This window comes from Spermophilus citellus, assembly GCF_964194105.1.
Source record: "Spermophilus citellus genome assembly, chromosome: 7".
Lineage (NCBI taxonomy): Eukaryota > Metazoa > Chordata > Mammalia > Rodentia > Sciuridae > Spermophilus > Spermophilus citellus.
The window spans coordinates 77,768,222-77,796,131 of NC_138188.1; the positions used below are offsets into that span (position 1 = coordinate 77,768,222).

The 27,910-nt window shown below is 33.0% G+C and overlaps 1 protein-coding gene across 4 annotated transcripts in view; it reads left to right on the forward strand.

The window, feature by feature from the left end:
* ATP11B (ATPase phospholipid transporting 11B (putative)) overlaps positions 1-27,910 on the forward strand; it is a 117,420-nt gene that overhangs the window by 1,989 nt on the left and 87,521 nt on the right. For 3 of the 4 annotated variants that reach the window (XM_081300917.1, XM_081300916.1, XM_081300918.1), the window contains exons 2-6: positions 13,894-14,010; positions 18,879-18,968; positions 21,413-21,493; positions 26,777-26,884; positions 27,354-27,482. In XM_081300917.1, coding sequence (XP_081157043.1) covers positions 13,894-14,010; positions 18,879-18,968; positions 21,413-21,493; positions 26,777-26,884; positions 27,354-27,482 — 525 coding nt within the window. Of the gene's footprint in view, positions 1-13,893; positions 14,011-18,878; positions 18,969-21,412; positions 21,494-26,776; positions 26,885-27,353; positions 27,483-27,910 lie in introns of those variants that run through there. The other variant, XM_081300919.1, reaches the window with a different exon arrangement.

The window sequence follows — 27,910 nt, forward strand, 5'->3', positions numbered from 1 at the left end:
AGTCAACCTTCGGTTACATCATTTTCAATGGGTATCATTCTCAAAAAAAAAAAAAAAAAAGCTTATAAATAAAACTTAAGAACTGCCGCCACTCACTCCCTAGTACAAATGTTGGCTCTTTATTTTTAGCTAGCTATAAATTCAGGTACTCCAGATGATATGCTTTATTAGGAAACTAACCTAATGATGTCATTATAATAGCATATTGCTATAATTCTTTGCCTTTGTTGCAGTAAGCTGTAGCACAGTAATTTGACTCTAGTAGTTAATTATTACAGATGTGATCTCGTGCTTTTGATTTGCCAAGTGTTCATGTATATGAGGTTTGATTTAAAATCATTACCTGATGATGAGTTTGTATGGCAGGAAGATTGTTCTAAAGTGATTCTCTTAATGCTTTTACTAGTAGATTTTTCAGCGATAGGAATTTTTGTTAGCCTGAAAATAATCCTGGTTTTATAACCATGCTCATCTTTAAGATAGAAAATCTGGTAACGTTTGGAAAAAAATGGCTTCAAATGAAAACAACTAAAAGAAAGAATCAGAAGTTCTGTGGTTAATTTATAAGGCAGCTGTCTTACTGGAATGGTTAACAAGTTGAACAAGTTGCTGTGCATTTAAAAAAAAATGCTATCACTGACATTTAGTTGCTCACCTTACTGGTTTTACTTTTAAGTTATCAGATCTTCTAAGTATGTAATCAGACCTGTGCCAGTGTTGGGCTTTGTATCTGTGATTAAGTTTGTGTAGTCACTTAAATTATACATTCAAGGCAGTGAATACACAGAGTAATGAAAGTATATTTTACTATCCCAGTCACAAACAGCTATTCTAGCTATTCGGTAATAACTAGAATTAGTTACTACATCAAGCAAGAATTGTTCAATTCAAAGTCTAGGTTATACTTCCATTAGCTCAATGGGTTGAGTCACCATGTACTTTAGCGTTAGGTTTATTTTAAAGTTTAAAAAAATGAAACAAATTTGGGGAAATTAAAAATCACAAGGAGTTACAAGCACACTTTATTCATTATATGAATCCTGATTTTCAGCTACTTATACTGTCTCACTTAAAAAAAAATTACAGAAACAACTCCTATGCTCCAGTTACTTCTAAATACAAAATATTTTTAATATTTGACATCACGGAAAAATCAAAGGTTGATATAAAGTTAGTATTTTCCTTGGGAAAGTAGAGAAGGAAAAGACTTTTTTTTAAAATTCCTTTTTCTTTCTCTTTTGTTCTCTGTTTTTGGTTCACAATATTCAAATTATTTTAGGCTAAAAAATTTTCTCACTGTGTCTTTCTGGTAAAGTTTATATTATTCATATAGTATACACATTTTCAGTAGCATAGTGTATAACTCCTCTTACAGTTGACAGGACCTTGATTGTAATAATGGCAATACCATTAGCTACCCACTGAATTCTACTATTTAGAGATGTATGGTAGCTATTGACCACATGTGGATGTTAAAATTAAGATGTGAATTCATGTAACTATTGGCCACTATATCAGTCAGTTCAGAGCAGAATATTTTCATTATCAGAAAATTCTTTTGGAAAGCTCTGATGTAGACTTTTAAATGAAGGCTTTTGTCAACATTTATTTTAGTTGACACATAATATTTCTTTATAGGGGAGTATAACACTGTGTATTCATAATACTTAGTGTGTGTAGGTAGTCTAATGCACTAAACACTGGAGGTACACATGGTACACACTCTGCTTAGTACCTTACATTTGTCGTACTATAGGCATTGAGTATGTGTTTGCTGAATAAATGATGAACATGTGAATAAAAGAATGAACTCTGTTATTTCTGGGTTTAGACATAAAGTGACAAAATTCAAGATTGACTAGAAGAAAACTAGAAAATAACTAACAATGCAAAAGCACAGTTTAATATGTCATATTAGGATAACTGTTTCTCCACTTTTTTCATAAATGTAGTCCCTTTAGATTTATATTGGAAGGAGCCTGATAAGATTGTTTTTGCTTCACTGGGAAAAATGGGAGCTCTTAAAGAAAACTCCCTCACTTTCTGTTCTTTTGCCCCTCACATTCACCATACTCATTTATACCTATGTTTAATTCGTCCCTTGTCCACCTGTCACAAAGGAAGGTATGGTCCTTCTCTTCTACAAGTAAGTCATTCCCCTTGTGCTTTTGATCCTATTCTTTCATCTGCTCTCCATTAATTACCATTAGAATATTTGTTGTTTCTCTTTTCTTTTAACCTGTAAATATGTTCAATCCTCCCTCTGCTATTTTCTTTGCCCTGTACCTATAACTGCCAAAATCTTTTTAGTTAAAAAAAAAAAGTCTATTCTGAATAACAGTGCCATCTGGTACACTTGCAATGTGGTTAATTCAAATTGAGATCATCTTTAAGTATAAAATAAACATTGGGTTTTAAAAACAGTATGGAAATGTAAAATATCTTGTTATGATTTTATGTTTCCTTTTCTTTTTATAAAATATAGTTACTAGAAAATTTTAAAGTATGTATGTGTCTTGCATGTGTGACTCATGTTAGATGTTTATTAGTGCTCCTGTATGCCATTAAAAGTGAGCTTGTGTTTCTGTATAGCACATTAAGTGGAGAGGTCTCATTTACTAGACTAGACTATAAATATCTTAGGACAAGGACTGTATATTACTTGTCTCTATATCCTTGCACCCAAGGAGGAGCTGGGTCCTTGTAAGTATTCACCCACCAAATGCTGGTTCAATAAAATTGAATGAGTTTAATTCAACATCAGTTTGGAATTATTATACTTTGTCTCTCTCCCAGGTAATGAATAACGACTATTTTAACCTCAAGAATGAATGTTTAAGAACATAGTTCTTTGAACATATGCTTTTTTATTTCAGTGGTCAGACGTATATTCTTTTTTTTAGTTGTAGATGGACACAATACCTTTATTTTATTTGTTTCTATTATTATTTGGTGCCGGGGATTGAACCCAGTGCCTCATGCATTCTAGGCAAGCATTCTACCACTGAGCCACAACCCCAGCCCCTAGACATATGTTCTTAAATACTCAGTTTTTTATTTACTGGGGGGAGGAGTAGTAAAGCAGTAGAGCAACCACATATTTCTAGCAGCACTAAAGTAGAGACCTTGTTCCAGATCCTCCAAAGAACCTTATGAATTACTGTTATTGTCATTAATATTTTTTAGACCTATGCTGTCCAATGTGGTAGTCACATACGACTATTGAAGACTAGAAATATTCCTACTTCGAATTGAAATGTATTAGAAGTGTAAAGTACATGTGAGATTTTGAAGATTTAGATTGAGGGGGAAAAGATCTAAGCTCATTCGTAATTTTGTGACTACATGTTGAAATTATACTGGGTTATATATATATACAAATATGGCTAAATAAAATGTATTACTAGATTAATGTTACTTATTTTACCTGTTTTAAAAGTTGAAACTAAGGAAATTACATATTTGAACAGCACTGTTTTAGATTGTGGTGATTATATGTAATCTCTTTCATAGGCAAATTCAAGAAAGTTTTCACTTCTAAGGACTTTCTGATTTCACCAATGCTTTTTTCCTGTAAGTTTTCTATTTCTAGAGTGTTGGTCTCGTTATATTCAAGAGACTACAGGCTGCCTGATATACTAACCAATGTGTATAGAAGTTCTGGTCTACACAAGGGAAGAATTGCTTCTGGCTGTAGTGGGGTTCTAGACAGCATCTAACCATGCTGTTCTTCAGTTTATTTCTGAAGTTGAGTGTTAATCATTCTAAATAAGATAATATTCATGATTAGCCTATTTTTTTGTTTTACCAGAAATGCATATTTCTTTCAAAATATTAAAACTGAACTCTTGATATTTGAACTCATAGGCATGTTAGATTTTATTCTAAGGGATTCTTTGTTTTTTCCTGAAGTTCTTCTATTATAAAATTTAGTATAACAAACGGGTAATCTTCCTAAGATTTTTATATGGGAAATACTAAGAGATTTATTTTTATGCCAGTAGTTCTGGTTAGAAATACATATATTTGCATTTTAATAATTCTGTGTGTGTGGTTGTAATGGAGTCAGTAAACTTTCCCCAGTCTTGCAAATGAGGCATGCATTGAATTTTTGTTGCTTCTTCTCGCTTGGAAATGGCTGTGAGGGAACTGTCTGACTCTTAGGAGATTGCTGGGACACTAAATTTTCATGCTGTGACTAGCTTGCTTAGAATAATCTGTATAGTTTAATTTTTTTATTTTCTTCTTTCCTTATCCAGTATATGATATAGTTAGTTATCCCTTATTATCATTTTTTTTAAATTTTATTATTTTTTTATTGGTTGTTCACAACATTACAAAGCTCTTGACATATCATATTTCGTACATTAGATTGAAATGGGTTATGAACTCCCAATTTTACCCCAAATGCAGATTGCAGAATCACGTCGGTTACATCCACAATTTTACATAATGCCCTATTAGTAATTGTTGTATTCTGCTACCTTTCCTATCCCCTACTATCCCCCCTCCCCTTCCCTCACATCTTCTCTCTCTACCCCATCTACTGTAATTCATTTCTCTCCTTGTTTATTTTCCTATTCCCCTCACAACCTCTTATATGTAATTTTGTATAGCAATGAGGGTCTCCCTTCATTTCCATGCAATTTCCCTTTTCTCTCCCTTTCCCTCCCATCTCATGTCTCTGTTTAATGTTAATCTTTTCTTCCTGCTCTTCCTCCCTGCTCTGTTCATAGTTGCTCTCATTATATCAAAGAAGACATTTGGTATTTGTTTTTTAGGGATTGGCTAGCTTCACTAAGCATAATCTGCTCTAGTGCCATCCATTTCCCTGCAAATTCCATGATTTTGTCATTTTTTATTGCTGCATAGTACTCCATTGTGTATAGATGCCACATTTTTTTTTATCCATTCATCTATTGAAGGGCATCTGGGTTGGTTCCACAGTCTAGCTATTGTGAATTGTGCTGCTATGAACATCGATGTGGCAGTATCCCTGTAGCATGCTCTTTTAAGGTCTTCAGGGAATAGTCTGAGAAGGGCAATAGCAGGGTCAAACGGTGGTTCCATTCCCAGCTTTCCCAGGAATCTCCAAACTGCTTTCCAAATTGGCCGCACCAATTTGCAGTCCCACCAGCAATGTACAAGAGTACCCTTTTCTCCACATCCTCGCCAGCACTTGTTGTTGTTTGACTTCATAGTGGCTGCCAATCTTACTGGAGTGAGATGGTATCTTAGGGTGGTTTTGATTTGCATTTCTCTGACTGCTAGAGATGGTGAGCATTTTTTCATGTACTTGTTGATTGATTGTATGTCCTCCTCTGAGAAGTGTCTGTTCAGGTCCTTGGCCCATTTGTTGATTGGGTTATTTGTTATCTTATTGTCTAATTTTTTGAGTTCTTTGTATACTCTGGATATTAGGGCTCTATCTGAAGTGTGAGGAGTAAAAATTTGTTCCCAGAATGTAGGCTCCCTATTTACCTCTCTTATTGTTTCTCTTGCTGAGAAAAAACTTTTTAGTTTAAGTAAGTCCCATTTGTTGATTCTTGTTATTAACTCTTGTGCTATGGGTGTCCTATTAAGGAATTTGGAGCCCGACCCCACAATCTGTAGATCGGAGCCAACTTTTTCTTCTATCAGACGCAGAGTCTCTGATTTGATATCAAGCTCCTTGATCCATTTTGAGTTAACTTTTGTGCATGGCGAGAGAAAGGGATTCAGTTTCATTTTGTTGCATATGGATTTCCAGTTTTCCCAACACCATTTGTTGAAGATGCTATCCTTCCTCCATTGCATGCTTTTAGCCCCTTTATCAAATTATCCCTTATTATCATGAGGGGATTGGTTCCAGGACCAAAAAATCTGCAGATGCTCAATTCCTTCTATAAAATGGTGTAATATTTGCATATAGCCTGTGCATCTCTAGATTAGTTAAAATACCTATTACAACATAAATACTGTATAAATAGTTATTGTAGTATATTGTTTAGGGAATAACCACTTGAAAATGTACATGATTGGTACAGTTTCTTTTTTCAAATATTTTTGATTTGTAGCAATTGAGCCAATTTTTTTTGCCAAATTCTTTCCAAATTTGTAACATATAGTCTATCCTAGTTAACATTAAAAATCAATTTATGTAGCTGGGCATGATGGTGCACACCTGTAATCCCAGCTGCTCCAGAGGCTGAGAAGGGAAGATTGCAAATTCAAGGCCAGCCTCAGCAACTTAGTGAGACCCTGCCTCAAAATGAAAAATAAAAAAGGTCTAGTTCAGTGGTATAGTACCCCTGGATTCAATCCCCAGTATCACAGGGAAAAAATTTAACTTATTGGGGAAAAAATCATATTGTTTCTCTTTCAAACTAGTAGGTAATCCAAAATTTCAATTGAATGTTAAATTTAAAAGTATTAATTAAACCCTGTTTGTCTCCACATTTTAATTGGAAGTAGAGTACCCCCAGGAAAGGGGGGAAACTAGGATATGCACAGGTATCTTCCATTCAGTTATTCCCCTATATTTTGCAGAAGTTAAGAACAAAAAGAGATGTGTCTTTATTGATGATGCTTATTATGTGAAGCCAGTATACCTGATACAGCTTATTTTTATTTTCTTTAAACCTTTTATTGTGGAAATTTTCAAGCATATACAAAAGTAGAGAAAATAGTATGATGATCCCCCTTTATCCCTTACCCAACATCAGTAATTGTGGTCTCATGGTTAATCTTGTTTTATCTGTTTTCCCCACTGACTATCCTTATTCCCTTGAATGATTTTGAAGCACATCCCAGATATAATTTCACCCATAAATTTTTTTTTAATCTCCGGAAGTTAAGAACTCCTTTTGTTTTAAGGGACCTCATATAGCTCATGCATTCCCTTTCTCCTTTACTTCTTCCTTCTAAGCAGCCAACTTCTTTAAAAGTCGAATACTGTATGTTGGGCGGTGATGCACACCTGTAATCCCAGTGGCTTGGGAGGCTGAGACAGGAGAATCGCAAATTCAAAGCCAGCCTCAGCAACTTCGAGGCACTAAGCAACTCAGTGAGACCCTGTCTCTAAATAAATACAAAATAGGGCTGGGGATGTGGCTCAGTGATCAAGTACCCCTGAGTTCAATCCCTGGTATCAAAAAAAAGGTCGAATTTTTTTCATTATGATTACATATCTGAGCAGAAGAAATCATAGATAGAGCACGTGAATCCAAAAAGTGCTTTGCTTCAAAACAATAATGTTATACACTATAAATGTTTTATAATTTTATTTGTTAATTAAAGTGCTTTGCTTATAACAAAAGAATGAATGGGGATAGTTTTAAGTTGGGGGGGAATAAATTATGTTTCCCTCTTTGTTGCTGCTTAAAAACAATACATACAGAACCCTTTCTCTCACCTTCCTCTGCCACTCACTACACAAACTATACTTAACCTGTTACCCAGATTATTGCAGAGCTTCCTAGTTTACCTCATTGTTCTCTCCTTCTGTCCCTGCTGTTTCAAATATAGGAGCCAGAGTCATCTTATTAAACACATTAGATCATGTAATTCCTCTGCTGAAAACCTTCCAAGGGCTTGCCTTTCCTTCATGTTCAGAATAAAAGCCAAAATCTTGGCTTGATCTGTATTCTCCCATCTTCCCCCAGACCACTTCTCATCTTCCCGGCTCTTTACTCTACTTTATGGTACAATTCAGATGTTCCAGGCACACTTAATTCTCAGGATTTTTGTCCTTCTTGCTCCCTCTCTACCTGGAATTTCTTTCTCCAAGTATCTGGCCCCTTCATTCCCTTCAAGTTTTTATTCTAATTTTACCTTATCAGTAGTGAAGCCTTTTGTGGGTGTTGCAAATTAGGTTATAACCCCCTGTACTTCCCCATCACCATTCCCCACTTTATTTCTCTTAGCATTTTTTCACTATTTTGCATACTCCATAATTTACTTGTCTTGATTATCTCAAAAGGCAGGAATTTTTGTCTATTTTGTGTTAGTTTTCCATTTAACAAAAGCTGTTTCTCAATTCTCCATCCCCTTTTAGTAACACCGTTTTTATCATTTGTTTATTAATTAGCTTAAACATTTTCTTGAACATCTACACTGTGACAGCATGTGGATAGGATTTTGAACCATCAAAAAATCCCTGCCTCAGCTAGTCTTTGACGAGGCTCTTTTTTTATAATGGGTATGTGGATTGTTGCTAGTCCCACTCCCATTCAGAAAACGTTGCAGTGACTATTCTTGTTTGTTTTTATTTTTGAACTTTTGAAGAGGAATACCTCCTAGAAGTAGAATTGCTGGGTCATGGGGTGTGCACATTGTGATTGCCACTTGTTTCTTCACTTTTGTATCTTCTTAACTATAAAATAGAGATACACATATTCTTGCTTATCTTAGTTCTCCATTGTGCTCTTTAAAAAACATCAAGTTAACCTGGTGTGGTGGTACACGTCTATAATCCCAGAAGACTAGGAAGCTGAGGCAGGAAGATCAAAGGCTCAAACCCATCTTCAGCAACTTAATGAGGCTCTCAGCTACTTATCGTGACCCTGTCTCTAAATAAAAAATAAGTGGATTGAGGATGTAGCTCAGTGGTTAAGCACCCCTGCGTTCAATCCCTAGTACCAAAAAAAAAAAAAAAAAAAAATCGTGAAGTACATAAAACTCTAATAATAAGAGTATACTGATTCCTTATCATGGGGAGACAGAAAAATAGTTCTCTAATCTTTTCTTTTTCAACTTTAAATATTGTAAAGAAATAGGCTTCTTGGGCTGGGGTTGTGGCTCAGTGACAGAGCGCTTGCCTCGCATATATGAGGCACTGGGTTCGATCCTCAGCATCGCATAAAAATAAACAAAGATATTGTGCCCATGTATAACTAAAAAAAAAAAGAAAGAAAAGAAACTGGCTTCTTAACTTAGATATATGCAAGGGACTCTCAGAGTTTGTGGATCGCTGCAATTCCTTGAACAGAGGAAATTAATGCAGTGCTTATGTGCCCATGCTGATCAACATTTTTTCCTAGTATATATTGTCAGAATTCAAAAAAAGAAAAAAGAAACATGATCATCTTAGAAACTTAAGGGAAGCGAAAGTCAAAGTTCTGAAATAATCAGATATGCTTTTTAAAAAAAATTTATTTATTTTTACATGGTGCTGAGGATCAAACCCAGTGCCTTACATGTGCTAGGCAAGCTCTCAAACCCTGAGCCACAACTCCAGCCCCCACCAGATATGCTTTTAATTAGTGTTTTTAGTTTGTAGTCTCCTAGACCATAGACTCCCTGATGATGTTCCATTTAAATTAAGTAAAATTTTCAGTGATCTATGGCAAAATGAAAAATTAGCACAGTGTAATGTGTGTATTTGCATAAATTTTAGATGTCCTTGTTTTTTGAAAAGTATCTACTTTTTTAAGCTATAAGTTTATTTTAGAGAAGTTTTAGATTAAAAGAAACGTTATAAAGAAATAATACAGGGCTGGATTGTGGCTCAGTGGTAGATTGCTTGCCTAGCATGAGTGAGGCACTGGGTTCAATTCTCAGCACTACATAAAAGTAAACAAAATAAAGGTATAAAATATTTTTTAAAAAAGAAAGAAATAGTACAGGGGATTACACTCCTCTCCCATCCATTTTTCTTACTGTTAACATTTTATGTTACTGTGCTACATTTGTAGTACCAATATTGATACAAAATTATTGGGTTTTATTAGTAGGTACCCTTTTTTTCTGATTGCAAACCTCTGGGATATCACATTACATTTAGTCTACACTGCTAAGTCAAGTTTTCAGGCTTTTGAGAACAACAGTCTTTCTTATAAGTCAGGATTTGTGTTCCCGGCTTTCTTTTGTCTTAATATTCTTGTTTGGGAAAATAAGAAGTTGGCAACCCTCTGTCAGTTTTACTGGTCTGTGAAATCCAAAACTCAGTATGATGATGATTAACACTGAAAAAGTCTCCAGGTTTTGTAACTTTTATTCAGTAGTAACTGCTATTCCCATTTATCCACCCTCTCTATCTCCACCCAACCTCATTATAGTCTGACTTTAGCCCCTTTAATTTTACCTGAATTGTGCTGTCAGAAACCACCAATGATTTCAGTACTCTCCCTCCCTCATCCTTCCTTCTTCCTTCCTTCCCATTCATTCCCTTCTCTCCCTCCCTTCCTTCCTTCCTTCCATTTCTTATCTTTCTTTGCAGCATAAGAAATAATTCTTTTGCATTTTCTTCCTGGGTTCCTGCCACACTACAATTCTTGTTCTCCTTCCACTCTGATTTTTCTTCTTTGCTTATTCCATTTCTCCCCCGTGCATTTTAAATGGTGACCCTGAGAATTCCATCTCCTGCCCTTTTTCTCCTTTTGCTTATACTTATCCTTGGCTTTACTCCTCATCCTTGTTCTTACTGAACTCCAATTTCAAATTCAACCCTGTTTCCTAAGCATATTCAGTTACTTCCTAAGTTAGTAAATATGCATGTTGATTGTCCCATATTCAAACCAGAAAATAGTTGTGGTTTGATCTTAAATATATGAGAGGTAATAGGAAATTAAATGATATCTAGGCAAATAAGACCCAAATTGCTAAGATTTCATCAAGTTGGCAAAGAATAAGTCACATATTTCTTTTGCACTTTTTAAAGAATATGGTAGTTGTAAAATAGTTTAAATTTATGTGTCACCACTATCTACCCATAATTTTTACCTTTAGCAGACCTTAACTTAAAATTGGAGTGGCTCCAGTAGCTTTAATCTACCTCAGTTTCTTTGCCCAGAATAAAATAATATCAGAGGAGAATGCATTAAGGGGCTGAGGGTATAAATGGATAGTCTGGGATGCCAGCAGAAAATGTAGTATATGCCAAAGTTTTTTGAACCCTGGTACAGGTAGCCTTGATCAGGGAGTCCAGATTGTTTGTTTCTCAGTACCAGAGAATTCCTGTTAATGAGTGCTGGAAATACTCTAAATTTCATACCAACTGTATAGTTTTACTGTTAATTTTTTAAGAAATTTTTAGTTGTCACTGGACCTTTATTTTATTTATTTATATGTAGTGCTGAGAATCGAACCCAGTGCCTCACACACGTTAGGCAAGCGCTCTACCACTGAGCCACAACCCCAGCCCAGTTTTACTGTTAATTTTGATAATATATTTGTTTTGACTACATTAAAATAGGGAAAGGTGTTAATGAAACAAAGATTCTCCTTGGGCATTTTAAATAGGGAGTAGGGAGATGGGGGACTGATTATAAAATAAGATTTTAGGTTAAGTGGTCTTAAATTTCTTTATGTCATGAAAATCTAATGAAGCCTATGCACAATTAGAAAAATTTGTATGTATGCAAATTGCATACAATTTCAGGGATTCACAGAACTGAGGCCCATTTAGACCCTGCTAAGTCAATTTCTATATTTTTGGACAGCTTTTTTCTTTTTACTCAATTCATGATGAGTTGAACTTGTTGTGGAGTAGATGCTACTGAAAGGTATAGGTTTAATTTTTATAAGGGATATTTAGTTATAATTTAGAAACATCTCAAATTTAAATGTTTTTTGTTTGTAATAAATACACACATACATTCACATAGTCTGCATGCCATTGATTATAATATGATTGAATGAGATAATATGAATTAATCACAACTAAAAAAATCAATGCATAAGACAAACATTATTCTCCTTTTGGAGCTGTCATTTAATTTGTGGTATCTTAGAATGTAGAGCTGCTGTATAAATTTTTTAAATACAATTCAACTTAAAATTAATTTTGTGGAGCAGTATTTCAATACATGCTCTTGAAATAATTGTACAAATCTCAGGAGTTCAAAATTTCAGCACAAGATCACTGATTCATATCATCCAGTAGAGATGAATGGGGAATGATGAGCTTGGTTACGTGGAAAGTACACTCGTTAATATATAAATTCTAGTCATAACTATAGTTCTCTGTTATTTTGAGTACTTTTTGTTGGTTTCTTTCTTGCCTTAGATGTACAGACTAATAAATTCCAATGTTGGTTGATTTTAGCAAAAAGAGTAAAATAAAATTCTGTATTAGTGGTTCTCAATCTCAGTTGTTTTGACATCTTCTTAAAGATTTATATATTATTTCAGGCCCTCAAATCTGCTTTTTTCCTCTAACTTATCTCAGAAACTTACCTGCTGATTTGTAAATTTAGTGTTAGATAAAAGTAATAACATATCAGGTGCATTTTATTAATTTTAGTTAGCTCCAGCAGGTTTCCATCTCAGTCTGTTGTGTTGAGCCGAAGGCAGAGTGATACTGAGGAAGACGGCAGGAACTAATATAAGGAGGGGGAATATATTAATATGGTCACAAAGTGGATGTTAAGTAAATATGCCTGTGTGTAGAGAAACTCCTGTGAACCTCTTTTGAAAAATAAAAATGTAGACTAATGTGGTAACATTCAAACTACTTGTTCATTTGCTCACTTATTCATTTTTTTATAAAATTGTGAAATGTTTAATAGAAAATGTATGAGCAAAACAAATATGCATGCCATCATAATTTTTCCTTGAAAAAACTGATTCTGAAAATGGACATATAATGAATGACACATGCACATCCACAAAATGTGGTCATTACTAATGCAAAGTGTTATAAAGACAAGATTGAAAGTCATAGGACTTTAAATAGCATGAACAAATGAAATTACACATCATATATTTTATGGAGTATACAAATGTAGTTAGTTTGCATAGTTCCATATTTGCTGTTTCTAAGATCACAAAATAAAATTTTAAAACCAAGAATAATAGCAGGTGAATACCATAAATAATACTGTTAAATTTCTGATAAACTAAACAAAATATCCTTCTAGATAATTGGGAATTCCCAGATCTATCTGCTTAATGGAAATGTAAGAATGCTAAGCATTAAATGGCAGCCAGATTGATTAGTGGATTACTGAATTAGAGTCTTCAGTAATATCTAAAAATCAATCGTTTTAAGTTTGTGGATATCAAATAATTGACTGTTAATAACTTAGTACTAGTTGAAGTACTAGTAAATAGTTTTTGAGCATTATTTTTAAAAATGAGAAAATCAAAGGAATTTCTAATTATTTGCCCGTTAGCAAAGGTAGTGTAGTTGGGGATTGCTTTCAGTCTGTCAGAGGGTTCCCAAGATCTGTCAAGGGAATTACAACTTTGGAAGGGAATAGAGTATTATAGGAATAAGATATTGATATTTTTCTCACCAGTGAAAACTTTTCAGTAGAGATTATTACCAGTGTACCTTGCAAGATTTTCTTTTGAATTTGAGGCCACTATATGTGTTCCTCAAGGAATATTATATTCATATTGGTGTTTCAATATGTCATTTGATACTATAACTGGCACAAATAAACAATCGATGGAATGAATCTGAGCAAGACAGTGTGTGATGCATTCTAAGTCCTCTGGGAACAAAGCTGTTTGAAACCAAATTGATCTTGGTGTAGAAGAAGTAAAAATACCTTCCTCTGCCCTCGGACATGGTAGATGCATATTTGCTACACAGGACTGCCATATTCCTTAGGAATACTCCTAAGAGAAGACAAGACAAGTAATATGCAGAATGAAAAAAAGGAATTCAGTAGTGAAAGGAGCTTTGTCCTCCAATAATTCTATTGGTCTCCTATATGATTTTTTTCTTTGTATTAGTATATTTGAAGATATGAACTGTTTTTATTACTGAAGGTATATTTTATTTATATCTGAAAATAATATACCTGTTTACTTGCAAAAGAAAAAAAACAACTCTTCTAATAATTAGATTGAGTCTATCTGCAGTTTAATTATATATGTAATCTGATCAATTAAATAAAACAACTTATGAAGTATCATAACAACTAACCTTATCTACAAACATTACTTTTTCTCATTTGGTCTTAGGGTTTTGACCCACCACATCAAAGTGACACAAGAACTATTTACATAGCCAACAGGTTTCCTCAGAATGGCCTTTATACACCTCAGAAATTTATAGATAACCGGATCATTTCATCTAAGGTAAAGATTAACACTTTTATTATTATTAAAATTGTAGATACATAGCATTTTATTTTGAAAAATTATTTATTGTGTATGTTCAAGTTTATTTTGTATCCTTACAAGATAAAATGTGGTTAATAGATTTATCTTAATTAAAATGATGAGTTATGAAATAAAAGGAGTTGCTGGTTGCTGTAATCAGGTAGCCAACATGCCAAAAAATTACCTTTAGTTTCAATTAAACTAAGGTGCTAATACTTATATTTATGTGCTAGGTAGTATATTCATTACTTCTCATATCATTTAATCCTGAAAACAACCCTGTGAGATAGCTATTATTGAATCTGTTTTACAAAGTGTTATTATACTCATTTTACCTTTCTTTTAAATTTATGCTGGGGTATTTAATTTTCCCCTGTTTACACACTAGTAAGTGACTAGACTGGAGTTTGAACTCCATTCCATATGACTTTAAAGCCTGCTTGCCTCCAGTCTTATCACTTTTCTGTAAATGTTTTATGGTACCAAACTACTGCTTTACTCTTCTTCTTCCTTGTTTCATTTTTCTGTGTGACATTTTTAAGATGTCTTAGTTTATTTGAAGTTGAAGATTATACAGGAATGCTGTCTAATAGACTTTTCTCTCATGTTGGAAATGTTTTCCACATTGTTCAATATGATAGCCATTAGCCACATAGGGCTGTTGTGGCCTTGAATGTGACCAGTGCAACTGAAAAACTGAATTTTTAATTTAATTTAAATGTCAAGAGCCATATGTGACTAGTAGGCTATCTTATCGAACAGTACAGTTATAGAAGATTAGAGTCAATAGAGATTGAGTGTAAAGTTCTTAAATCATAGCTAATGCTTGATAGAACACTGTAAGAAACATCTTCCCTCCTTTCCAAAGAGACTAATATTTTTTCTGTAATCCTGATTTCATCTTACCTAAGGATGTTGTCTTAGTTCAGGTGTTTCTTTGTCCTACCCCTTTTTTTCTGCCTTCACATTATTTATATATATGACATACCCATTAATGACGTCTTTTATTTTGGACAATAGCTCTAGAGCAGCAAGAGGAAGAGGAAATACCAGAATCTGTGATGATGGAGGAGCGCTATACTAATGACGTAGTTTTTAGTAAATTATGTCAGAAATTAACATCTTTGAAATTTTTAAGATTTTCCTTAACTTGGAGTATTATTTAAATACAAGAAAATTCATCAGTTTTAAGTGTATAATTCGATAACTTCTGATAAATGTATACCATGTGAGCACCACCACAGTCAAAATGTGCAATATAGCTATCACTCCACAAAGTTCACTCATGCCCCTTTGCAGCCAGTCCCCCTCCTCCTTACCCTTAGCATTAGCAACCACTGATCTGTTTGCTATAATTATAGTCCTGCCTGTTCTAGAATTTCATATAAGTATAATCATACAGTTTAGATCTTTTTTATCTGACTTATTTTTACTTAACATAATGCTTTTGAAAGTCAGGTTTGTTGGTACAAGTGTCAGTATTAGTTTATTGCTTTCCTAGTGTACAGTTTAGCTGCTAGCCTGGGTTTATATCATTTATATCCTGAATTTGTGTCATTTTCTTTGTTTGGTTCTCTTGTATTTTCCCCTTACATTTCCAGCTAGCTTTATAGCTCTGAGCTCTAATATCTATCACATTTTTATATTTTGGTGAATAGGTCACGGTTCTCTTCTGTTTTGCTGCCATAGTTGTGGAAGTTGAACGGTGTCTCCAAGCTACGAAGCCCAAAATTTCTAGTTCTTTTTTCTCACATTTTTTTCTTCTTTCCTTCCAAACTCTCTTCCATTTTAAAAACACTTTTCAGGATTTTAAATAGTTCTTAAGTATTTTTTTTTTAATTTTTACCTACTGGGAGTTCACAGGACCACTTCATTAAACTCTTCTGCCAATACAGAAAGCTGATTGTCCTTCCTGAAAACTTTTAGGATTATATAAATGCCACTGTGTGGCTTATTTCATAAGCAGGAGTATTGTTTCATAATTTGACCACAATTTCAAAAATATAGGTGTTTAAATTAAGATTGCCTTTTTAAAAATTTTTTCACCATAGATAAAGACTGTCATTACTACCTTCTTTCTTTTTTAACATGCCATTATTGCTTTCATAACTTCCTTCCCAACTAGATTATTTGCTATTACGCATGCTCACGTCAAACTTGCCTACCAAGGTACCTTTGCTAGATTTCTTCCTGTTAGCCACAGCTTTTAAAATGTAAAATTTTGTGGAGATTGTAGATTTTTTTAAAATATAGAATTCATGTCTTTGAACCCAATTTTAAGAATGTAGATATTTATGTAGACACTATTACTTTTTTCCTGAATGTAAGTGAAGCCTGACTCTTGATTATTCTCTTTATACTGTCTTTTTACTATCCTGTTATCTCCTTAAACTCTTTCCAGACTGTGTTATCTTGTGTCCCAAAATGATGAATTTTCCTCCTCTGTTCCTTTTCTCATACTGTCCTGTCTTTCTCAAATGTTCTCCGTTATTTGCTTTTGGTTTTCAGCTTGTTGAATGTTCCTTGTTTAAAGCCCCCATCAAATATGACCCTCTTAATCATTAACTTTTTTGTTCTCATTTTCTCCTTTTCCTTTGAATTATTCATGTTCTTTTGTTTACTTCATCTTTGAATACAACTGTTAATATTTTGTTCTTAACCTCCTCTATTTAATAATAAGCTTCTTTGTTTCCCCTATCAATTAAGTGTTGTACACATTTTTAGGTACATGATCTGCTTTATTTCCTTTCATTGGCCATAGTAAGTACCCTATATTGAATTTAAACTTCTTTGTAAAATATTTAATTTCATTGGGTATAGTAACACATGCCTGTAATCCAGCAGCTTGTGAGGCTGAGGTATGAGGGTTACAGGTTTGAGACCAGCCTCAGCAACTTAGCAAGGCCCTAAATGACTTAGTGAGATCCTGTCTCAAAATAAAAAGGGCTGAGGATATAGCCCAATTGTTACTAAAAAAAAAAAAAAATTAAAGCATGTAATATTGCACCAGAGGAAATTAGATAAACTGCTTCTTCAAAAATTTTAAATTAATTTATTGCTTTTCGTTTTCAACTTGTTGAATGTTCCTTGTTTAAAGCCCTCATCAAATATGACCCTCTTCATTAACATTTTCTTTCTCATTTTTTCCTTTTCCTTTGAATTATTCATGTTCTTTCATTTACTTTATCTTTGAATACAACTGTATTTCACATTGATTAATTTAAGATTTTTGAAGAAACAGTTTATCTAATTGCTAAAAAATCAACAATTTAGTAGCAAAATTGATAAGTTCCAGTTTATCTAATTTTTAACCACTAAGGCTTCATTATCTGAAGTCATCATATTTGAGGGGGAAAAAACTTATTTTGACCATTTTTATTTATTCATTCACGAATTCTGAAAAATTTTTGATCTCCAACCTTGTGCCAAGTGTAGCTTAAGTACCTGAGATACAAAAATAGATAAAATAATGTCCCTGGTCTCTGGGATCTTACATTCTACTGGGAGAATAGACATAGGGTAAAGTAAAAGTTCAATAAACTATCTCCCTATTTTATGTATAAAGTTATGTTGTGTGTAATGATGCAAATAAAATCTTTAGTATATTACTCTGTCCCTATAAACAGCATTATGAGCTTATGAACTGAGAAATTAATAACAAACACGTAGCAATTAGGATGAGCCACTTTCTATTATACATGCTTCATATATTAGCTGATTTAATCTTTTTAAGAACCCTGTAAGATATGTGCATTATTATTATCTTCATTTTATAGAGGAACAAATGTGGGACACAGAGAGAGATTAAGTCCAAGGTTATTTATTTAATGAGTGTTATAATTAGGATTGGGACCGCAGTAGTTTAAGCCCCAAGCATCTAGTTCTTGACCATTAAACTCTACTGTCTTTTTAAAATTGACATTGTAACAGTTTCATTTCTCTTCTTGAGACTTTTTATTATTTATTTATTATTAATTTTTATTTTTATTAGTTATACAGAATAATGGGTTTCTTTGTGACATGTTTGTATGCTCATGTAACATACTTTGATCATTTACAATCACCTTTATGAAATTTTTTATGGCTTTCCCACTAATAATTTATCTGAAACATTCTTATTTCCTCAACATACTAGATAATTTTTCCATATTCTGTACTAAAAAAAATAACTGAATAATTTGACCATTTTCTATTTCTGACACTGAACCAAATGAAATAAATGTTATCTAGTGTCAGCATTTACGTCAACTTTTATTCATGTTTACCATTATTTAATTTTGTATAACAAAGTCCAAAATAAATTATTAAAATATTGTTTTAGACCTGCCTTCTCTAACTTCTAAAAAATCAACAATTTAATAGCAAAATTTATAAGTTCCAATTTATCTAATTTTTGAAAATTGCATTAAAATTACTAATAGAGGAAAAAGGAAAGTAGAATAATAAGAACTACTGAAACTAGAAACCAGAGACTAGTTTCTATAGCATCTAGAGTTACAAAAGTAGACTCAGTGGTGCACACCTATAATCCAAGCTACTCAAGGGGCCAACACAGGAGAATCTTGAGTTTGAGGCCAGCCTGGGCAACTTAGTGAGACCCAGTCTCAAAATAAAACATAAGAAGCACTGGGATGTAGCTCAGTGGTAGAGTACCCTTGGGTTCAGTCCCTATTACCACACATGTGCATGCATGCACACACACACACACACACAGGAAAAAAAACTATATGAATTTGATGATTTAGTAAATCTGATTTTACTTTTCTTATGTTTACATCAATATAGCATATATTATTTTAGGACATTAATTTATTGATACCTTTTTTCTTTCTTTTTTTTTATAGTATACTGTGTGGAATTTTGTTCCAAAAAATTTATTTGAACAATTCAGAAGAGTGGCAAACTTTTATTTTCTTATTATATTTTTGGTTCAGGTAAGCTTTATCACTTAATGGATTATTGTTTGTAAACATGTTTTCTAAAATTATTTCTTAGAAAAGGGAAAAATTACATTGTGTTCTTAGGTATTTGACCATGGGATCATTTTTTTTAAATATTTATTTTCTAGTTTTCGGTGGACACAACATCTTTATTTTATATTTATGTGGTACTGAGGATCGAACCCAGCAACCCGCACATGCCAGGCGAGCGCGCTACAGCTTGAGCCACATCCCCAGCCCATGGGATCATTTTTTTAAAATAAGAGGTGTCACAATGTAGTCAAAGAATAAATTCTCTAAATCATATCTAGATTTCTAAAAAATAGCCTATGGATTGTAAGATCAGTTGTATTTTGTTTCATTACTGATGTACCATAGAGCTGATAACTGAAATCTAAGCTAAGATATAACCTATCATAGTTCAGAATCCTGCACAGAACATATTTTGGCTGTTAATATACAGTGCATATTTTTGGCACATGCCTGCCTGTGGAATCATCTTTGAATAAAGTGAAATTCTTTTGTTTTTTTTAATTTAAGTTTTATTTTAGCTGGGTATAATGGTTCATGCCTGTGGCCCTAGCTGTTCAGGAGGCTGAGGCAGAAGGATCACTTGAGCCCAGGAATTTGAAGCCAGCCTGGACAACATAGTGAGACCCCCATCTCAAATAAAGAAATTTTAATTTCAAATTTTTTAAACAGTTCTATTTTTTAAGAATCTCCAGGAGTACAGAGTCTTTATTCAGGAGAGCCTTTTCTGTTCATTATAATCTGGTTTGCCAGTTTCTAAATCTTGACATTATACTTTTTCTTATATATCCCAATTATCAAGAGAGAAGCCTAAAGGGAGAGAGAAGGGAAATTGCATGGAAATGGAAGGAGACCCTCAGGGTTATACAAAAATACATACAAGAGGAAGTGAGGGGTAAGGGAAAAATAATACAAGGGGATGAAATGAATTACAGTAGAGGGGGTAGAGAGAGAAGAGGGGAGGGGAGGGGAGGGGAGGGGAGGGGGGATAGTAGAGGATAGGAAAGGCAACAGAATACAACAGACACTAGTATGGCAATATGTAAATCAATGGAAGTGTAACTGATGTGATTCTGCAATCTGTATACGGGGTAAAAATGGGAGTTCATAACCCACTTGAATCAAAGTGTGAAATATGATATATCAAGAACTATGTAATGTTTTGAACAACCAACAATAAAAAATAAATTAATTAATTAAAGCAATACAAATAGGTAAAAAAAAAAAAAAAAGAGAGAGAAGCCAATGAAATCTGAGTATAAGTCAAGATGTAAAAATAGTGATTATCATTTTCCTTCAGAGGTTATGCTTTTAGGAGAAAACTTCATAAATTTCTTTCATTATGGCATTGAAATGTTTTAATGAGCTCTTTACTTTTCTCTCAGTAGAACCTGGGATTTCAAAAGAAAAATTTAGGGCTGGATTTGTAGCTCAGTGGTAGAGCCTAGTATGTATGAGGCACTGGGTTCAATTCTCAGCACCATGTTAAATAAATAAATAAACAAATAAATCAAAGGTATTATGCCCATCTACACCTAAAAATATATTTAAAAAAAGAAAAGTTAATACTAGTCAATCATTTTAATGCTTTGGGGAACATTTACATTTTTTTTAAAATTGCTTTTCTTTATGAACAGAGTTCAAGGATCTCCTGATTTATGTCAAGAGAGCATGTGTTTGGTTTTCTTGGAAAAGTGAGAAGTCATATTAGCCATATCCAAATAGTATGCATGGCTTTGTGAAATAACTAGCTAAGATCAGGAATTTAGCATATCTGTAAAATAGAACAAATTTAATTGCCCTATTCAGAGTAAAGGAACAGTAATAAGTCATAAGGTCCCTGTTCTTGCTAACCATATGTAATCACTGCTGTAAATACTTCTTTACTTCTCTAGCAACTTATTGAAACCTCAGTTGTATGATTTACATTTTAATTACAGCATCATTTTCTTTGCTGTCCCTCTCTGACTACTGGATAGAACAAAATTGCTTGTAGGAAAAACCTTTTCCATACTCCCATTCCTAGTTCTCGCTTCCCAGTGTTGAGTTTATTCTGAATGCGAGGGTAAAAATTACTGACAGATTTATCAGCATTTTTCAAGATGTGCAAATAAATTGTAAAACAAGATCTGAACAGCTATAGCTCCACTTCTGGGCAATATTGAAGAAGAACTTAAAAGTACCCTGTGTGTTAAGAAAGCAGAGTGACTGAGTCCACGCTAGCAATGTGTGTGGGTATACGATACAGATTTAAATATTCTACCAATCCTTATATCATAGCCAATAAGGTGAAGTTGTGAAATTATAAATTAAACTATACTTGCTGCATAATAGAATGAGATTTTAGATATTAATAGTATGATGTACATGGTATAAAAAAATAATACTCTGCGTTCTTTTTAATCTAGCTCATGATTGATACACCTACCAGTCCAATTACCAGTGGACTTCCATTATTTTTTGTGATAACAGTAACCGCCATAAAGCAGGTATGAAATACTATTATTGTTGTTTTCATTCAATTCATTTAGAAGTTGCTAAATCTTTCCACAACAAAGTAACATTTATTATCCTGAAAAGAATTCCGTTTCTAAAAAAGCAATAAATTTGTTTAATATATAATAAAATTAAACTGTTAGCCAGTCTATTATATTTCAGGTACCTGATGACTGATAAATGATTACCATTATTAAAATGTTGCTCCTTTGACATAGCTAGGAAGCATGCAAAAATAAATACTATATGTACAAGCTAATTTATATATGAAACAGTTTATTATAATCATCTTAGTTGAATCTGGTGATATTTAAAGAAAATTAGTTTGAAGGAATATGTTTACAGGTAGTAAAACGCATACTTCTGGATTGAACATTTGTGAATAAAAGTTGTATAGTGCTTTCTTAGTTTTTACAACTATACTTTTATGTAAAGTAGCACCCTCACGAAAAAAGTTTCAGCCAAATTATGAGTTTACATTAAAATCTAGGTGTAGAGACACAAAATTATTGGATAAACATACTAATTAAGAAATAAAGACTTCTTTAAAATGTCATGTTGTTATAGCTAGCACTCTCAAAAAGTCTTGACAGGCTCTCTGATTATACAGAGATGTGATCCCTACCAATGGAGAGAGTTAATTGACTTTTCTTATCTAAATGTGATGAACTTTCATTTTATAATATATAGGGCTGGGCACAGGGTAATCCCAGTGGCTTGGGAGGCTGAGGCAGGAGGATTAGGAATTAAAACCCAGTGTCCAAAACTTAATGAGACCCTGTCTCTAGATAAAATGTTTAAAAAAGGGCTGGAAATGTGGCTCAGTGGTTAAGTGCCCCTGGGTTCAATCCCTGCTACCAAAAAAAATAATAAGAAGAAGAAGATGTAGAGATGAGGTATAGATGGACATGAAAATAAAATTGACAAACACTTTGGGATGAAGTATGTTTTTTATTATGTAAGGAGGATAAGAGGAGTCTATGGATTAACAATTAAATTATGAATCTAGTGTAGCAAAGAATATTGAGCCACAGCTCTTAGTTTGATTTCTTTCTTTACTCTTCTATCAAGGACTAGAATTGGTGCATGTAATTCAGTAAGCATTCAAATCATTCTGTACAGTTTTCCAGATGTCATTTTTCTCATCAGAGTAACACGTATTCATCCCTTGTACCTCTTTTATATATATACTTTCCTCTTAAGTGATTTCATCTAGTCTGGTGATTTAAAGTAGCATCTGTATGTTGATAGTTCTCAAATTTATATCTATCTTTAAACTATTATTTGAACTTCCAACACATGTACAACTGTTTACACAACAGTTCTGCTTATTATGTCTTACAAGAATCTCAAACAGAACTCTTGATGTTTTTCCCTCTAACGCTTATTAAAGTTTATTAATGGCTCTGCCATCTCTCCACCGCAAACCTTGGCATCTCCTTCTTTGCCTAGCTTCAAGATCTACCTCATTAGTCTGAGTTATCATGATCTCTTCCCTGGACAATTGAATTATTCTTCGAATAGTTTCTCACTTCTACTCTTGCTCTCCTACTGTTTCCATACAATAGCCAAATTGATCTCTTAAAATCAGATAATACCACCCTCCTATTTAAAACTGTGCAGGGTTTCTTGTCGAACTGACCAAAACACTACCCGTTTCAATGATCTACACAGACATACAGTCTAGTTCCTGGTTCTCTTTATTTCCCATTGTTTTTACATTTACTCACTGTCCTCCAGCCGTACCCTTGTACCCTTCTCTTTGTCCTCAAATGCAGTAAGCATGCTCCTATCGAAAAGCTTTATGACTTACTGCTGTACTCTTCCTGGAAAGTTTTTCTACCAGGTAATTGCATGGCTCAATTCCTCATTTTACTTAGATACTTGAACTTTGGCTTTTCCTGGTCATAGCATACCATTCCCTAATGTTTTTTTCCATCTTTTTTTTCATATCATTTATTCTGACTTGGTGTTCTGTTGAATTAATGTTTGCTTAAAGTTTATCATTTTCATTCAAATGTTTAGCTCTCTAAGGACAGAGACTATTTTATATACTGGCTTATTTCCAGTGACTGAATGAGACCATACACCTCTATGGGCTTTTAAATATTAGCTGAATAAATGAATAAATTAATCTATTGAATATTTTTTAAAGCAATGTAAAATGTTATTATATGTCTTGTCCTTATTTCTCAGTATATATTGGCCACATATGAACTGCATTTAATTGGAATTTGATACCATTCATGAAGTGAGTTGAAAAAAATTATGGTATATACCTATCCATAAAACGATCATTTAGTATAATTACAATAATAATTGACATCCTGTCTTCTTCTAAACTGGGTTAGGTAAAAATGCATAAAATCTAAAGTAGGAAACAGGGAAATTATACTTCAAACCTGAGTTAGTATGGTTATTGCTGTTGTGAACTAAATTTTTTTAAATTTTTTTTTCGTTGTAGATGAACACAATACCTTTATTTTGTTTGTTTATTTTTCTGTGGTGCAGAGGATCAAACCCAGTCCTCACACATGCTAGGCAAGCACTCTACCACTGAGCCACAATCCCATCCCCTAGAACTAAATTTAAATGAGAATTTCTTGACACCTAATGCAAAAGAGGAAATATATAATTTTCAAAGAGAAAATTTAACCTATAAGGCTTTTCTGCCTTTCTCAAAGCAAATTTCAGGACTTGAATTTTTCTGTTTTGTAATAACTATTCCTAAGTTTACTCATTTAATAAACAAAGAAAGTACTTTCTTCGATATATTATTCAGTCTTTATGTCTGTCACTATAAATTAAGAGAAGAAATTTAGAAAAATTGTAGAAGTGAAAGTTGCTATGATCCAACCTTATTGATATTCTTTTCTTCTCCCTTTTTAGTTTGCTTTTGCTTTTTTCACTTTTGCCAAAATAGGAAAGACTCTATTACCAGTTGTTTGTTTTTAAATTTTTCCCATCTGTATATACTTGTCATGTATTCTCAAGATATAGTGCTCTGGTAAATAAGATGGTCTCTACCTTTTAGGAGCTTTAACTCCATGAAGTAAGAAGGTAAGACCAAATACAAAAATAACCACATAGAGTGGTAATAAGATATGCTAGACATGACTGTTCAAAAAAGTGATGTAGCACTTCATCTGGATGATCAAGGAGGATTCTGTGGAGGAATGTTATTTAGATGAGCCTTAGAACATGGATAAAATAACAAATGAAAAATGTTAAGGTAGAAACAAACTCAAAGACTCAAATGAGAGAAAAGACAAGACCTATTTGGGGGAATTATAAGGCTAATTAATGTTTGAGCCTCTTTAGGAAAATACTAAGAGGTAATAGTAGAAATTAACATAGATACTAAATTAAGGAAGCTACAAGATTCTTTGCTCTAAGGTTTGGGAGTCACCAGGGATTTTGAGCAGGATAGTAAATTAAAACAATGTTGTAGGAAGATTGATCTGACAGTAATATGTACAAGGAACTAGAATTTATAAACTTATATTAGAAAAGATATTGCCTTTATTATTATAGCTTTGCTGTTAATGTCTTCCTACTATAAAAGTGTACTTTTTGACAGTTTCAGAAAAGATGTTTTGACTCCATTAAATTTTTCTCAGATTGACATATCTTAGCTTAAATGGGGCCAATATAACTTAGCCTATCTATCTAAAGTGTTCATATAAGCAAGGATATTTTCCACAAACGATAACATAAAACATAGTCTATAATTCTATACCTTACTTTCTATCACTTAATGTTATCTCTTAAGTATCATCTCATTATCTGTACTTATACTTTACCTTGAGTCCTTGATTAAATAGCACAGAAAGTCTTTTCTACTTAAAAAAATATATATATATTCCTTAACATCAAAAGATTCTTGGTGAAATATTTGTCTGTTTCTTTTTCTAGTAATGACCCGTATAGTCTACCCTGTTTTTTATGGTACTACAGATTGAGCATTCTTTATCTGAAATGGTTGGGATAGAATTACTTTGGATTTCAGGGTTGTTGTTTTTTTTTTTCCAGATTTTTGGGATATTTGCATGTGCATAATAAGATACCCTGGGGATGGGACCCAAATCTAAACATAAAATGTATTTATGTTGTATATTCACTTTGTAGTCTTGGCTTGAAGATAACTCTGTACAGTATTTGAGATATTTTTGCACATGATGTTTTACACATGAGAATCAGGTGTGGAATTTTCCACTTGGGGCATCATGTCATTACTCAAAAAGTTATGAATTTTGGAGCATTTTGGGACTCCGGTTTTCAGGTTAGAGATGCTCAACCTGTAATTATAATTAATTCTTTTGGTCTATTGTTTAAAAAAGTGAACAGAGTCAATCTCAGTTTCAAAATCTTCTTTTTCTTCTGTTTATAGTCTTTAATAATACAGTGTGAATTTATGTTTTGTAATTAAAATAAAATATTATTTGTACATTAAAGTGATAGAATTTAGTGATGGAATAGTGTTAGGAAAATAGGAGTCAAGAATATGACTTTGCAAGGTCTGGGGATATAGCTTAGTTGGTGGAGTGCTTGCCTTGCATGCACAAAAAAAAAAAAAAAACAAGAATGACTTTGTAGATTTTTGGCATGAGTAGCTCATAGTGACATTTGTCAAGTTAGGAAATATGGAAAATGCAACAAATTTGGGGGGAAATATCCTAAATTTAGTTTGTAAGATATTTATGAGACATCAAAATGGAGATAATAATGCAGTTAGATATTAAGTTTGGAATCCAGAAGGATATGAATTAGAGATAGAAATTTCAGAATTACCATATATTTTGTATTATATGAATACCCAGAAATAGTGAGAGTGAAGTGTGAGAAAAGGGTCCACAAAGGTAATGTGGACCTCCAATAAGGAAATGGAGAAGTAGCTAGAGAGAGCCTATGAAAACAGGAACCATGTATATCATGAAAACCAAAAGAACAGAGTATTTCTAGTAAGAACAAATGTCAAATATCTGGTGAATGAAATGTGGGGGGTTTTTTATTCTTTTTTTTTTAAGAGAGAGAGAGAGAGAGAATTTTTTAATATTTATTTTTCAGTTTTCGGCAGACACAACATCTTTGTTTGTATGTAGTGCTGAGGATCGAACCCAGGCCACACGCATGCCAGGCAAGCGCGCTACCGCTTGAGCCACATCCCCAGCCCTGAAATGTTTTAAGGAAGTTTTCACAATGTTTTTCTTACTTGATCAAAATGGTTTTAAAATTATACTGAAAGGGGTATTTTTTTATTCTTTATATATTTACAGGGATATGAAGATTGGTTACGACATAACTCAGATAATGAAGTAAATGGAGCTCCTGTTTATGTTGTTCGAAGTGGTGGCCTTGTGAAAACTAGATCAAAAAACATTCGGGTATGCATCTAGTAAATAATTGAAAATAGTATTTTGATATTAGAGCATTAATTTCTATCTTGATTATACTTTAGTATAACAAAGTATAATTATATATATATATATATATATTAAGTATAATATATATATATATATATATTAAGTATAATATATATATATATATATATATTAAGTATAATATATATATATATATATATATATATTAAGTATAATATATATATATACTTATTACAACAGGCTTTAGCCTGTTTTTTCTACATAAATGTAATATGATAGGGGCTGGGGTGCAGCTCAGTGGTAGGGTGCATGCCTAGCATGCTGGAGGCCCTGGATTTTACTCCTAATACCAAAATAATAAGAAATAAAATGAAGTGAAATACTCTGATAAGGTACTTATTTAGAATCTAATAAAATAAGTCCTTACCTTTTAAAATCTGTTTACTCAGCTTTCCCCCAAAATTTTTCATAGGTGGGTGATATTGTTCGAATAGCCAAAGATGAAATTTTCCCTGCAGATTTGGTGCTTCTGTCCTCAGATCGACTTGACGGTTCATGTCATGTTACAACTGCTAGTTTGGATGGAGAAACTAATTTGAAGGTTTGTTCATATATATGTTAGAGTGCTGCTCTTGATGAACAAAATAGCTTTGTGTTATTACTGATATTTTCCTTTGGTTAAGTAATAAAATTTTATCTGATGAAGAAGACTTTTTTTTAAATTACTGAAACTTTTAAAAAAGCATGATTTTTAAAAAGAATAAGTGTTATTATGTATCTATTTTAAGAGTAGCCCAACATGGTTTAGTCAATTCAAGTTGAAAATGGAAAGTATAATTTTAGGAAAAATATAGTCTTCTTATTTTTGTGATGATTATTTTTTTGTGTGTGTGTATATATACACACCAGGGATTGAACTCAAGAGCACTCGACCACTAAGCCACATCCCTAGCCCTATTTTGTGTTTTATTAGAGATAAGGTCTCACTGAGTTGCTTAGCACCTCAAAGTTGCTGAGACTGGCTTTGAA